General features: G+C 35.9%; 2 protein-coding genes across 2 annotated transcripts; both read right to left on the reverse strand.

Annotated features, from left to right (window-relative positions):
- Positions 1-1,118: 1,118 nt before the first annotated feature.
- LOC25485758 (phosphoglucan, water dikinase, chloroplastic-like) lies at positions 1,119-12,759 on the reverse strand. Its single transcript, XM_024773393.2, is given in 16 exon segments — positions 1,119-2,407; positions 2,821-2,932; positions 3,588-3,738; positions 3,890-3,963; positions 4,062-4,148; positions 4,224-4,310; positions 5,454-5,571; positions 5,745-5,815; positions 6,193-6,311; positions 6,416-6,624; positions 7,084-7,136; positions 7,226-7,390; positions 7,731-7,815; positions 11,306-11,484; positions 11,605-11,730; positions 11,928-12,759. Coding segments are annotated over 16 exon segments (2,679 nt in total). The 5' UTR covers positions 12,066-12,759; the 3' UTR covers positions 1,119-1,502.
- A 179-nt stretch (positions 12,760-12,938) lies between these two features.
- Positions 12,939-14,094, reverse strand: LOC112417490 (UPF0235 protein At5g63440). The gene is made up of 3 exons (XM_024773383.2): positions 13,911-14,094; positions 13,318-13,841; positions 12,939-13,230 (listed from the first exon to the last, which is right to left on the reverse strand). Exons 1-3 carry the CDS (start codon positions 14,023-14,025, stop codon positions 13,171-13,173), a joined length of 699 nt encoding a protein of 232 aa, XP_024629151.1. The 5' UTR covers positions 14,026-14,094; the 3' UTR covers positions 12,939-13,170.
- Positions 14,095-14,318: the final 224 nt, after the last annotated feature.

The raw sequence follows: 14,318 nt of genomic DNA on the forward strand, positions 1-14,318 counted from the left end.
GAACGGGTCTCTATTAGCTTAACCAAGATCTTGGGTTCGAATCCAGTCTTGCATGTAGCAACGTTAAAACTCTCAGGGACAGCAACATTAAAACTCTTAGGGAGAGCTTAGTCAAATCTACACATGCATATTTTTCTCATACTCACCCGTACACTAAATATTGATGATTGACCAAAGTGTCAATGTTCCCTCTAGTGGTCCGGTCAAGAAGTTCACACACTTCTTTTTTCACAAATACTTATGCCTGTCTAAATATATAAAAAGGACATCCCTAACAAAGTCACGCCTATACTTAAAGCCTTGAAGCTCCTTAGAATGAAATGTGTGCTCTCCCAAGGTATTAAGGCATGCCTTACGACAAACATGGAAACTTTATCAATAGAAAATAGGTTTAATTACACCAGGGGTCTTTTAAGTTTGAAGTTTGTAACAGATTAGTCCTTTAAGTTATTTTGGTCACACATAAATCCTTTTAAGTTTGAGGTTTGTAAACAGATTGGTCATTTAAGTTATTCTGGTCACACATAAGTCCTTTAAACATATTGGTCCTTTAAGTTATTTTGGTCACACATAAGTCCTTTAAGTTTGAGGTTTGTAAACAGATTGGTCCTTTAAGTTATTCTAGTCACACATAAGTCCTTTAAGTTTGTAAACGTTTTCGATTTAGTCATTCTGCCACATCATCGTTTTTGTAATGTTTGGTTAACAGAAGGACTAAATAGAAAACGTTTACAAACTTAAAGGACTTATGTGTGATCAAAATAACTCAAAGAACTAATTTATTACAAGTCTGAAACTTAAAGGACTCTTGGTGTAACTTAGCCTAAAAAATAATTGAATCATTAGATGATACATAAGAATGGTAAGGTACTCTATTAGTGATGTATGTTGGCCCACCAATCAATAGGCTAGAAGAAAATCCTAAGCATACTTGCAAACACCTAAAAATTGGTTTATATCCTCTGGTCATGTGTTGAGGATACCAGGATACTCTACTGGTGTTTGAAACTCGATTATATAACTCCTAAAAATCTTGACGGGAGGATAATAATTTTTTAAAAATAAAAAGACAAACGTACTTGCACAAGAAAAAAAGAAGACAAACGAACATACAGAAGTTGAAAAATAAATGTTCTCGATATTATAGTGGAAGATGAGCAATATTTGTGTTAAATGTTTAAAGTCTTTTCAAACACCAACAATAACTGCCTTCCCTTTGTTGCACTGCATGAGCAACTAACATTTGTTATACCTCTAACACTTGTATTACAATTTTGTGTTTGATCCTTAAGGATTTATTTGTAAACAGCAAGGTACAATAGTATACATGGCGTCACTGACAGCTTATCTCAACTGTAAGAAGTCACAACAAAAGGCATATTCAAAATTGTGTTCGTCTTGCTTTTTTTATATGATTTCGTTCCATTTCCATTTTCCGCCACATACATTCTTAGAAATTTCCTGCAACTAAGTTCATACGTCATCAATATCCATTCATATTTCTACTGGGGTTGGGGCCTTGTCTGAACAATATAAATGTCTTTTCCAACAAGACATCCTTCCGCATCCTGTGGGCATCCGAACTTTCTCTCGAGGAAAAACCCAACTGCACAAAGGCGTTGACCAAGTTGTCGACGGAAAACTGGGTCAACTGTCGGTGGTTTCTTGCTGTAATCCACCGTCAAATGAATGACCTCCCCATCCGCAGGCCCTGCACCACGAACAAGCAACTCCTCGCTGAAGTTTGCAAAAGCCAGTGTTTGAACAAGCCCATCAAATTTCCCGCATGATATACACCATGGTGTACCCCGGGTTCCTGAAGCTAGAGTTTCACCAAGGCCAGAAGCAATCTCAGCCTCCACAGAATTGTTATCCTGGTCTGTTGGGCTCATAGTATGCAGTACAAATGATAGATCTGGTGAAAGCATTTCTTGGATCAGAATTGCCATTGAAGCTTCCTTCTGAGGCAGGCCAGCAGCTCGGCGGCTCAATACTGCCCTTCGCGTGTACAGTGAAGCCCATACTTGGCCAATGGCATCTGCAAAGACTGTTGGATTGGAAGGACTCACATTGGGTATTGATTCGTAAAGTCCAGCTGCTGACATTCCAGCCAAGTCCTCCACATTGGCGCTGGATCGAACAATCAATCGTGCATTGCTTGGAAACATTCTTCCAATGTTTTCAATGATGTCTTTTGATAGCTTCAGGGAAGAAATCAATTCCTGGAGTTGGTGGCATAGACCATCAAGTTCACCACCCTCCAGTTTTGTTGTTTCTATCTTGTCCAGTAAAGACTTGAATATTTCAGTGGAGTTGCTCTTCTCTAGCTCCAATTCCATGGATCCAAATGGTAAAACTGCCCCAGAAGGAACCTGAAAGGATGCAGGCACCCCATGATCGCTGTAAACTGTCATTCAAAAATTAGATTTTAGAAATGTAGCTTGCGAGAATAAATCATTGTCATTCAATATTAAAATTTACATTTATGACTGGTCGATCACCAACGATCAACATTGCATGAGTGTCTTCCAGCTTAATTAAAAAGAATTCTTCAGCTGAGGATAAAGTCTTGATACGAATAAAAATATATCAGACATTATTTCAGTAAAACTCTGAGGATAAAGTCTTGATATCAATAATTTTAAAAAAGAATTCTTCAGCTGGAATCGCTATTCTTATGAGCGTTGGTAAACCAAAATAAAAAGAATACTTGAAATAATGCGTAGTGTATCATTAGAACGATTGAACTGAGGATACTCGCTCCAAGTCTGTGAGATTGATACTTTGACATAGGTATTCAGCACATATTGCTTTTATTACCTTTACCAGAAACTGAAGACAATGATGACAAGTGACCACATGCAGCCGCCTTTGCACCGGAAGTCTGTGTCTCAGCATCAGGAAGCAAGATAACTTCAGTAGAAGAAGCACCCTTGACACAAATAGAGTTATGTTCAGTTGAGGCCCATAGTACAGAGAATTAAAATAATAATAGTAATGATAATAAGAATTGAATAAATAATCTGCATACAAAAATCATTACTCTGAATATTATGAGATAAGATTGAATGACATGTAATAATTAGGTCAAGTACAAGTGCAGCACTATTTGTGCAAGCCCCACTCAATAACAACACTAACCTAACAACACTCCTAATGCTGACACCTAGGAACTAAAGAGAACAGGGAATGATGACTGCGGCAAAAGATGAGGCATGGATAAGGCTAAGTATGAGATTGTTCAGTTGAGGGATTTTGAGATTGTGCAGTATTAGATTTCAGTTCAAGAAGGCTTAAAGGAATTAATTAGTACTACCTATACTTACAAGGTGAATTTTCTTCTCAGTAACACACAACTTTAGAACTCTAAAGTTAAGCATGCTTGACTTAGAGCAATTTGTTGAATGAGAGAAAACGAGAGGCATACGGTGAAATTGTGTGTCTAAACTACACCAGAGATTCTATTATATAGGCTCAGAAACAAATCAATATACAATCAAAAAAACTAGAAGTTTATTTCTAGATACAAAAAAAAATGTCAAAACATAACCAGAAATATTGAAATGAATAATTTAGTCATTACCTACCTGACTATATTTGGAGATTCTACCAGCAGAGAAAGCAGGAACATCAACCCCAGAGATATTATCATCAACAGCACTTTCAACAGAAGAATTGCCATCAAGGTCAACTGAAGAGGACAATGTCAGATTAACACCAGCGGCGGATGCTTCCAACCTGAAAAGTTGGAAAGCAGGAAAGGTGAACATGGAAAACATTATAGAATAAGATCTATTCACAATATAATCAAAATAATTTGAAGAAAGGAATATAGATTTCATATTTAAAGACAGACAATCATGGATGGGAAAATTGTCTTGAAAATAACCTTACACATGACCCAATAAGCCTTTGAATATCAGCAATTTTTTCATCTTCACAAGTGACAAAGACGACCTTTTCCTGTAATAAGCAATTGTTGTATGAATGTCAATGACAATTTATAAGCTCACAGTTCAAAAATCATTAATTGGAATTGCATATTTAGAAATAAGACTTGCCTGTCGGGCCCTAACACCTAGATGAGATAAGTGAGGCAACTCTTGCTTAAGTATAGCTCCCACTATGTTCCTCCCAGCAGCTGTTACCTGCCGGCGCAATCAAACTTATTAATATTGATATATTTAAGACTTCTGTATACTCTCAAGGAAGTATAAATATACCTCTTCATCACCATCAGCTTTGTTAACAATGAGGATAATAGGACCTTCCACTGGAGACGGTAACAACCCAGGAACAATTCTTTCAACCTATGACAAAAAATTCAAATTCATGTTAGCCATAATGAAGTGAGGAATTTTTTATTATTTGTTGTATTTGGATTGGGATAATCCCCGGCTAGTATCTTACCTATTTGGTTATTACTTTAAGGTTTTGTTAACAGGGCACTCTTTAAGGAACCTAAATTTAGCAATTATTCTTTCAAAAGTCGTCTATTAGAATTTCCAATACATTGAACACACAGTTTTTCATAAAAAACTTTTAAAGTACTTGCCCCAGGGGCACTCTTTAACATTTTCCTTACTTTAATTTTAGTTTTTGCTTGTGTAAAGAGGACTCTATATGTCCCTTTTTCCCAAACTTAAGGACTTTTATTTGATTATTATTGATATTAATTTTTTTTTACTTGTTCTAATTAGTGTTTTCTCATTTTGTGTCTTACCACCGGTCTCCTTCCTATTAACTTGTCACTTTTCTTTGATAATAATAAACTGTGATGTGTTCTCAGTAGTTACTACTTCCATGAACTCTATCTTGATTGCCAAGTATGAATTTCAAGACCCTTGCCCATGATGGGTGGTGAGAGAGCGTTTAGATTGAGATGTAGTTTGGAGATAAATGAAGCCTGACATTTGGTTTCATTATCCAAACACCGTGATATGGACTTCAAGTCAGTCTTTGCAGTCATAATACATATTGATAGATTGATTACTAAAGTTGAAAGTTGAACTGGTTGCTAAAGGCTACGATGTTTAGGCCTATGATGTTGAGTACTGAAGCATTACATTCTAAAATATATTTAAGAACATCAAGTCGCGGCATTCTATATAGTGATAATAATCATTTTAAAATAGGTTTTTCTGATGCAGACAGGGATCTCTGCTTGATTAATGATCCAAAAATAACAGTTTTCTGAAGGAAACAACAACTTTGCAGTATATTTTGATATATGTAACAAGTTAGGCATGAATATCATTTATGCTCCATCTTGCAGCAGTCGTAGTAATATTAGTATGAGGATGAGTTCCAAGACACCTGCGCAAGGGTTATTTACTTCATTAAATTCAATAATGAAGGATTTTTGTTTATAAAGCGCTTTCTCACACACACCATGCTCACAGGGTAACTATCGTAATAACATTACACATGATTTCTCTAAACACACTCAATACATGAACCAATGTTCCTAAAACAGCTCCTGGAACTATGACATCCCAACCTTGAGAACCAAGCGTACTTCTCACAGCTTTTAGAAGAAGAGTACATAGTTTTGAAACCTGAAAAATTACACTAAAAATTTACAGTAGTGAAGTTAGAAAACATACAAGTTATGTTTATCATAATGAAATCCACAGTGTAGGAATAAAGAAGACAAGAAATCGGAGATACTGTTGAAAACACTACATATTAAAAGTCCTTTAAATCTCCTATTATTAAAATTTAAGGAAAATGCATTATCATACCCAGCACGAATCTCCGCTTCTGTATATGTTTTGACACTGTTTTCAGGGATTCCTAGAGCTTTTCCTAGCATCTGCAACATTTAAAGTAACAACTTTGATTTTTTTCAAGATCAATACATATACATAACATGAAGGAACAACAACGTGGTTAAAAAAACCAAACACTATTGGTATCACAAGACCTTGTTCAGGTTTGAAATGAAAGAAGCACCACAATTACGATTCCCAAATTTGAAATGAAATTATCTTGTCTCAATATTCTGGCTTATTTTGATTAAAAGGTCAATTGTAAAATTAAAAGACCGTAGCAGGCCGCAAATCACAATTATTCCCTAGTTTTGGTTGTACTTGGGCTTCACTTTGTGAGTTTATATTATATTGGTTTAGTAAAATTTTGCACTGCACAATAAATACCAGGCTTTATCTGAACAATAAATTACTATTTAACCTCCACTTTTTGAGGAAATATCTTAAGAAGTTCTTCGGTATATTCCTCAGTAAGACTCTTTGATCTATCAAGAGTAGCTTTCAGCCTCAATGTCCAAATCTTCTTGCCATCTTCATTTCCTGGGAGAAAAAAGGAGCACATTTAAAAATGAAAAGAAATTAGTTAAGATGTCTACAACGATTCAACAGATAGAACAATTCAAGCAAAGGTGTACAAAAGTTACCTTCGCTTTCTGAAAGGCCTCTTGCACTCCATGCAATAAGCTCATTTTCAATAGCACCACATTCTTCTGGTTTCCAGTTAGATAATTTCATCTGGTGGACTCCAATAATAAGGGCTCCAAGTGGATCATTCCAAGAGTTTACATTCTTTGACTCCAAATTTGCAGCTAGCCAGCTAGCACCTCCCATAACTTCAAGCACGTTGAGAAATCTATTCATATGAGTTCAGAAGTTAATGCTCTACCATGAGAAAAATTTTGATATTACAAGTGGCGTGAAGCTGGAGAAGTTTTAAATCTCCATAAATCAAGTTCCACATGATTCAATCCAACTACATTTTTCTATTTGACATCTAGCCAGCCTGTCTTCAATACATCCTTATAATTAATAATTGTTTAAATTTGACAAATTTTATCATATAGTATGCCCTTCTAATGAATTAGATAATTGATATAATTCTTTAAACAAGTCCAACATCTAATAAACATCTATTTTCGTACAATTAGAGCAAATATGCATTATATTCTAGTTGTACCTTATCATCTAAGTGGCTAGCAAGAACTCTACCTATTGCAAAATTGTGCCATTCATATATTCTACAAAAGTTGTTCAAAATCCAAATATCTGATGATTGTTCAAAGTGTATATCAGGAAAAGGTATGCCAAGAACCTGCTCAAAAGAACAAATGAGTAGTCCTCAAGCCCAATCTCACAGAGGCGCCACTGTTCCTCCAAAGAAACAAAAATGAAAAGATGTTCCAACATTCTTTAAATTACTATCCATACTCGAGCTTTAATAAAATTAATCTCACCTTTTGGCGCATAGCTATTGCAGAATCTGGAGCATCATTCCTGAGGCCACTTTCAAGACCCTTTACAATAATATCTCTCAAAGCATTCAAAGACTCCATGGTTTTAAATAAAGGGTTAATTCCTTGTTCTTTTGAAGCTGTTGATTCTACTGCACCATCCATATTCTGGAGAAGTGCAAAAAAAAATCACTTATCAGTAGATGCCATTATAAGAACAGCTTTTAGTACCAACATCAAATAAAAAGGATCAGCATTACTTAACCGACAGGGGAATTAGTTATCATGCAATAGCTTAACAACCATAATAATTCAATTTCATGCTGAATAAGATGAGCATAAACTATTCAGAAGTTATTTTCCCGCAATGGAAGAAGTATTTAGAGTTTAGACAAAGAAAAGGAAGAGAAAACAATTTGGTTGAGAGAATAATGCACGATAGAAGATAGTAAGCTAGGATCCTAAATCAATCAATTAAGTACAAGAGAATCGGAAAAGGCAAATGCACCTTTTTGCACTCGAAAAATGAATTAAGTGCTGACATGCCATATTCATCCATAGATTCATATATTGATTCTAGCTGTTCAGCAAGACTGCAATACAACAAATTGAGAAGTGAAATCATTAAAATTATTCTTTTCAAGCAGCTAATTAGTTCCATGTCAAAATAATTTAAAATCTCTCTGATATTTAGTATACTTTCTTCACTCGAAGGTGCACTCCAATAGTGATAACAGATTAAGGTTGGCTACTTTATTTCCCTAACTATTATTACAGGCTTCACAAACTATGTCAAGTCTCAGTGCAACAGTAAGGTTGTTGTGACATTGGAGGTTAGATCTTACACATTCTAGACCTGGAAATGGCCCCCCTAGACACAATAAGGTCCATTCATGACACTCCCTATACTTTGAAATGGAGCAGATGCAAGTACTGGGTCACCCTTTTTGTTGAAGAAGTCAGAGCATGGCACCCCTATTGGAATATAAGAAAATATATATTATGCTAAAGTAACTTAGATTATCTCGTAAAATTAGTTTTAAATATTAGAATATGTTAGACTATCTCCTAAGATTAATTTCCATATTGCTTAACTATTATAATGATTTGTTTATTTATTTAGGATTAGGAATAATCCTGCCAAGGCCGGTCCCAAGCCCGGGTAAAAGGAGAGGGTTGTGTTAGGCCTTGACAGCCAACATAAAACTTTGTCGAATCTCTATGACATGGACCAAATACGAAATAGTGTGAATGCTAGGTCGTTGCCAGGAATCAACGCGCTGTATAGCTCGAGTACAGTGTCAAATGAGCAAGGGCCGCTGCATCGCCGCCTGGATGTAGTGAAAAATAGGTTAAAAGAGGTAGAGGAAGACCTAGGAAAACTATTAGAGAAACCATTAGAAAGGATTTAGAGGTCAATGAATTGGATCCAAATATGGTTTATGATAGAACACTATTGCGTCATTTGATCCATGTAGCCGACCCCACTTAGTGGGATAAGGCTTGGTTGTTGTTGTATTTAGGATTAGGAATCTTGTATCACTATAAATAAGGATTTGTATCAATTTACTAGTTAGTATGAAGTCGTTATCAATAATATTACACCATTATCAACTGACCTTATTACATCTCTTCTCCTTATAAGGTGAGGAGTAAGGTGAGGAATGCCTCCTTTTTATAAACTCTCACCAAGAGTACTATCTATCCGATGTGGGACTTGGGTTTTTCCCAATATTATTTCATCTAAAACCCATAACTTCAACATGGTATCATAGTGCCACTATCCTCCCCAACCTGTCACGTCACTTTGTTGCCGAGTTCCTAAATATTCAGAACTCTAACTAATTAGTAACCTGTGTTTCTTCTTTCCAGCTTCAATGCCAACCTGTCTGGTCACCTCCACTGTCACTACCGTGAGGCGCTGCCAGAAAATTACCTGGTCAGTTTTCCGGCAAAACCCCTGCCATATTTAGTGGCTCCTCCCGATCTACAAGACCCCAAATTTCAGCTACAACCTATCAAAGGGGCACTCATATCCAAACCAATCCAAATTGAAACCGCAAACTAATCCAAAAAAATTGAAAAACGCACAAAATTGAATATTACTGGATGTGTTTTTGTAAAAGCTGCTTGGATCAGATTGATTTTTGGATTCATTTTCCAAAACCAAACCAAACCGCATACATATACTTTAATACTTATATTTTTTTAAGTATCATATATTGCATACAACTATTATTTGTTGGACCTCTAAAAAATTTACTATTATTTGCTGGTCTTTAATATTTTAATAATACTTATTAGTTTAAGTTAATGTGTTTTATTTTTACCATTTCATATGTTTCAAACATGATCGATCATTGTCATTCGGTAATGTTAATTTTTAGCATATCATACGTTATAATTTCCAATAATCCCTATTGCTTTTTTTTACAATTGTAATTTGGATATGCAAAAATTGATCCAAAATGAACCGCATTAAATAGGATTGGATCGCTTTTTTTAAACGAGTCATTCAAACCGAACAGAATCGCATACGCATATGCTTTTATTTTTGGATCAAATGGTTTTTTGTATGAGTAAACAACCATTTTGGTCCCTATATGTATTCAAATTGCAAATGTATCCCCTAGTGTCTCTTTTGTTTGTAGTTTTAGGGACTAAATTGACTAACAAAAAACATACTTGAGGACCAAAATGACCGATTTAAGGACCAAAATGACTAAGGACACATTTGAAGACGTCTTTACAATTCCAATACACTCAGGGACCAAAATGATTGTTCGCCATTTTTTTGCCTCAAAATCGATCAAACTGCACCGCTAACACGCTTGAAAGTGCCATTTCTATTGCCTGCGATCTTTGCAGCATTGCTCCACCTAAAGCATGCACCAAAGCGTGTTACAGCCTCTTTCTGAACATACTCTCACCACCCGGGTCGCATGATTGTCTTAGTCCCGATCTATAATTGTTTTAGCAGGCTCTATAGTCAAGCGTTTCAGCACACAGTAAATAGTTTAAGGTAGGCCCTTCATCCAACCATCATCAAGGTTGCTGTCCACATCGTATGACATTGACCAACTATCGTCATGGTTGAGCCACCGGCACCAGTTATATAAAACTTCTTGACCCACACTGGGGGGAGGGGGTCGTTAGAATATAAGAAATTGTCGGATAATATCTTACTTTATCTCATAGGATTAGTTTATAATACTATAATATCTTAGGCTCTCTTCTAAGGTTAGTTTTCATATTACTTTGTTATTGCAACAATTTGTGTTCTTAATTTCCTTATTTATTTACAATTAGGAGTCTTGCACCCCAATAGGGTTCCGTTTTTAGTCTCTTGTATCAAGTTAATTATCAATAACATTACACTATTATCATATTCAAAAGTCTATATTGTTTCTCTTCTTCTTATTTTATCTAAAACCCTTAGCTTCAACACCTCTAAGATCAAGAAACAACTACATACACCCTCCGGTCACTATTATAAGCAAAATTTCACTTTTTAGGTTCATTCAATAAATGATGTATGTGGTCCATTAAATATATCACATACATCATTTATTGAATGAACCTAAAAAGTAGATTTTTGCTTATAATAGTGACCTGAGGGTGTAGTGCTCAGCCGGAGGACTTTTATGACTTAAGGATACACACGGTTACTTCAAAATGAAGATTTTCTTGTTGACAAATATGGGAAATTTCATTATCAGTCAATTGGTTTACAACCTATATAAGAGTATATAGATAGCACATATACTAGCATAGACTATCATTGTAATAGAACACTAGCAAAACTAACTCTCGGAGTTAGATATGACAGCCTAACTAATCGCAGGCTCTGATACTTCATTATGTTTTTATATTCGGCCTAACTAATCATTACAAAACCAACTTGTAAGGTGAGGGGTGTCACTTTTATAAACTCATTTCATTCGTTATCTCCATCCTATGTGGGACTTGGGTTTTTCCAATAATTTCCAAGAGAGAGTGATTGGAAGACAAAACAAAAACAAATATGCATTTACATATGATTACAAACTATAATGAGCCAGCTCTGTGATATTCACGTCAAACCTGCCAGCATTAAAGAAGTCTTTGAGTTCTCGATGAAATATCTTGAACTGCTCCACAAATGTTTCACTATATTCTCCAGGGTTCTTTGTGATTTTAGCAAGCATGGCTTCTGTAGCAACCAAGTCTTCAGGACCAGCGTAACGGTGAAGCTTGTTTTGTATTGTATGTTTAATTTGTGTCTGAAAATATATAAATACAAATATACACACACATATGTGTGTGTGTGGAAAACAGTTGACCTATCATTAACAATAAAGTGCAATAAGATTCCAAAGTTCATGTACTTTAGGGAAAATAACCTTGAGGTCATGTGGGATGTCATTTCGGTGAGCAATATCTCTGATTCAAGTTAGAGGAACAGATGCAGTGAATTCTGCCTTGAATGATGGCAAACATGGATGAATCTTTCGAATAACTAGAACTTCCTGTATACAAATCAATTTATGGTGAATGAAGCAAGTGTAGATAAATAATGACTGATATATTACAAAGTTATGAATTATGTACAAACACTGATTAGTTTAAATAGGCAATTCAAAATCTGATGGGCTTGACTAATGGAGTAATAGAGAACCAAAAAGGCTGCACTTAAACATCAGTGTTGGAAATAAATATAAATCACCTGTGGAGATATATCCTTTCGACTTGTATGTTGCTCTAACTTGCGAAATATAAGCCTTGAAATTTCAGCATGCCTATTGGGACGGTGGTGACCTCCATCTTCAAAACATGGTATTTGCCCTGTGTTTATCCACTGCATAAGATTATCTAAGAAGGGCTTAGATAATGACCTCCATCTTCAAAACATGGTATTTTCCCTGTGTTTATCCACTTTCTAATATATATTTTAATAGAAGTTCAAGGCATTTTATTCAATAATTCATCAACAATAAAAACAGAACTCAGATAAAAAAATTGGTGACTTAGCTATAGACAAAGCTTCCTTAGCAATCTTATGAACAACACTATTTGCTTGTCTCCCAATAAAACTTACTCTAAAGTTTAGAAAAAAGGAAATAAGATTAATACACTTCTTAATAATAAGACCAAAGGATGATATATCACGCTTAGGGTTGTTGCTGTCAGCTACTAACTTGTAATCCACATCAAAGAGGACATCATGGAAATCCAATTCAGAACCCATTGGAGAGCTTTCAAAAGACTGTAGGTTTCCCATTCTGCTATAACAAGACAAAAAGGAACCCTCTCAATCTTTTGCACCAACAAAAGCCTTGTTCCAGTCACAACAATACATACCCAAACCAGTAGAAACCGAAGTGGAAAAACCTGCATCCACTTTACACTTTAAAAACCCTACATGCCCTTTCTCCTTAAAAAACCCTTCAACAATCTTTATCATACATCGCAACAATATTTCGCCCCTAGTCCAGTACCCTTCCCCTACCCATCCCTCTTTGAATCCCAACCCTGGTCCTCTTCCCCTCTCCCTCTCCTCCAATAAGCTGTACTCAGGACCAACTGTGCACCTCAACCCCTTATAGTCCTTCACCATTAACTCCCTTTCTCCCCACCCACTAGAACAATTGCTCACCCCTTTAACAGTCTTTCAATCACAGTGTATACTTTTAACAGTTTTCAACATTCAAAGTCAAACATATCTCAATTCTCAATATTGCTCAAACACACTCAATTGCTGATTAAGCAATTGAGTTTTAAGTTATTCAAGATTTCTAATATCAATGTTCAGGGTGCAATAGGCCAATGGCCTTGTACGTGTATCTTGGTAAAATTGAAGAAATAAAACTGAAATTCAAACCCCAAACTAATTTAGATTTATGAAAGAGATTCAACATCTATAATGAAACCAGAACCCATGCATAATAAAAGTAAAGTAATGGACAGCATCAAGGTTGCACAGCCTCCAAAAGTTTCTCATAAACTTGTCTAGCAGTGAGATCCTCCACCTGAAATGATGGTGAAAATTAGCATTAGTATATATGTTTGTTGAGAAATACTTACTACTTGGTTAAGTTGAAGAAGACATGACTGACCACAAGAAGCTTTGACTTGTTATTCCATCCTCTCTGAAGAGTCATTTGACTCAATCTTAAACCTAAAACCTTTCCCATAAACTCCAAAAGTTCATTGTTAGCTTCTCCACGAGCAGCAGGAGCAGCTACAGTGACACGAACATCATCAGCATTTACTCTGGTGATTGCGGAGCGGTGAGCACGATCTTCAACTTCAATAGCAAGTTGAACAAGACCACCTTCAAGAGTGGAAATGCAGGGTGGAACGGGAGCATCCTGTGGGTTGGTTTCAGCAGCAACAGTACTGAGTGCTTGGTCAAGAACATAAATGAAAGAGGAAGAATCGAAGTCTTGTTGAGAGCGATAGCAAACAAAGAGACCGCAACCGATGCAATTCATGCGGAATTGTTTCTCGAGTTTGCCTTGGCCACGCTTTAAGAGAACGTTGCCAGCTTCGTGAATATTGAATCTTGCAAGATGTTTGGTCTTATCCAAAACGTAAGCTCTGTCAGTGTTTCTTCGAGGCATTTTCTGCAACTGGGTATCTGCGATTGCAATTAGGTTACTACTTTCAATTCAATTTGATGTGTTATTATGAATGAATGATTCATTACCAGTGATGAGAACATGGGATCCGCAGTGTTTGCAGTAATAAACGAAGAGATCGGAGTGTGGGCCCTCAGGAGCTGCATCCTCGCTTGAGTATGTATGGGTCGTCCTCTTCGGCATCCTTCCTTGCTGCAACTAACTCCCTCTATTCCAATTCTCTCTTCCGATTATCTATTTATTCGTTCATTCATTCTCTATTTACACCCCCACCCCCCACCCTTTTACTCATACACCTCTCTCCCTCTCTCTCTTTTTTTTTTTTTTTTTTTTCTTCATCCAAACTAAACCATATTGTTAATCACTAATTTATTTATTTTTAATTTCGAAACTTTGGATTGCTTTACTTTTCAACAAAACTTTAATTTTTAATGCGATACAACATAAAATCTCCCAACATCATATAATTGAGTCTA

The sequence above is a fragment of the Medicago truncatula genome, chromosome 1, assembly GCF_003473485.1.
Source record: "Medicago truncatula cultivar Jemalong A17 chromosome 1, MtrunA17r5.0-ANR, whole genome shotgun sequence".
Lineage (NCBI taxonomy): Eukaryota > Viridiplantae > Streptophyta > Magnoliopsida > Fabales > Fabaceae > Medicago > Medicago truncatula.

Coding starts and splice junctions, on each gene's coding strand:
- LOC112417490 (XM_024773383.2), bottom strand. CDS start 14,025: ATGCCGAAGAGGACGACCCATACATACTCAAGCGAGGATGCAGCTCCT. Junction 13,842..13,910: donor ATCCCATGTTCTCATCACTG/GTAATGAATCAT, acceptor TTGCAATCGCAG/ATACCCAGTTGCAGAAAATG. Junction 13,231..13,317: donor ACAAGTCAAAGCTTCTTGTG/GTCAGTCATGTC, acceptor CCATCATTTCAG/GTGGAGGATCTCACTGCTAG.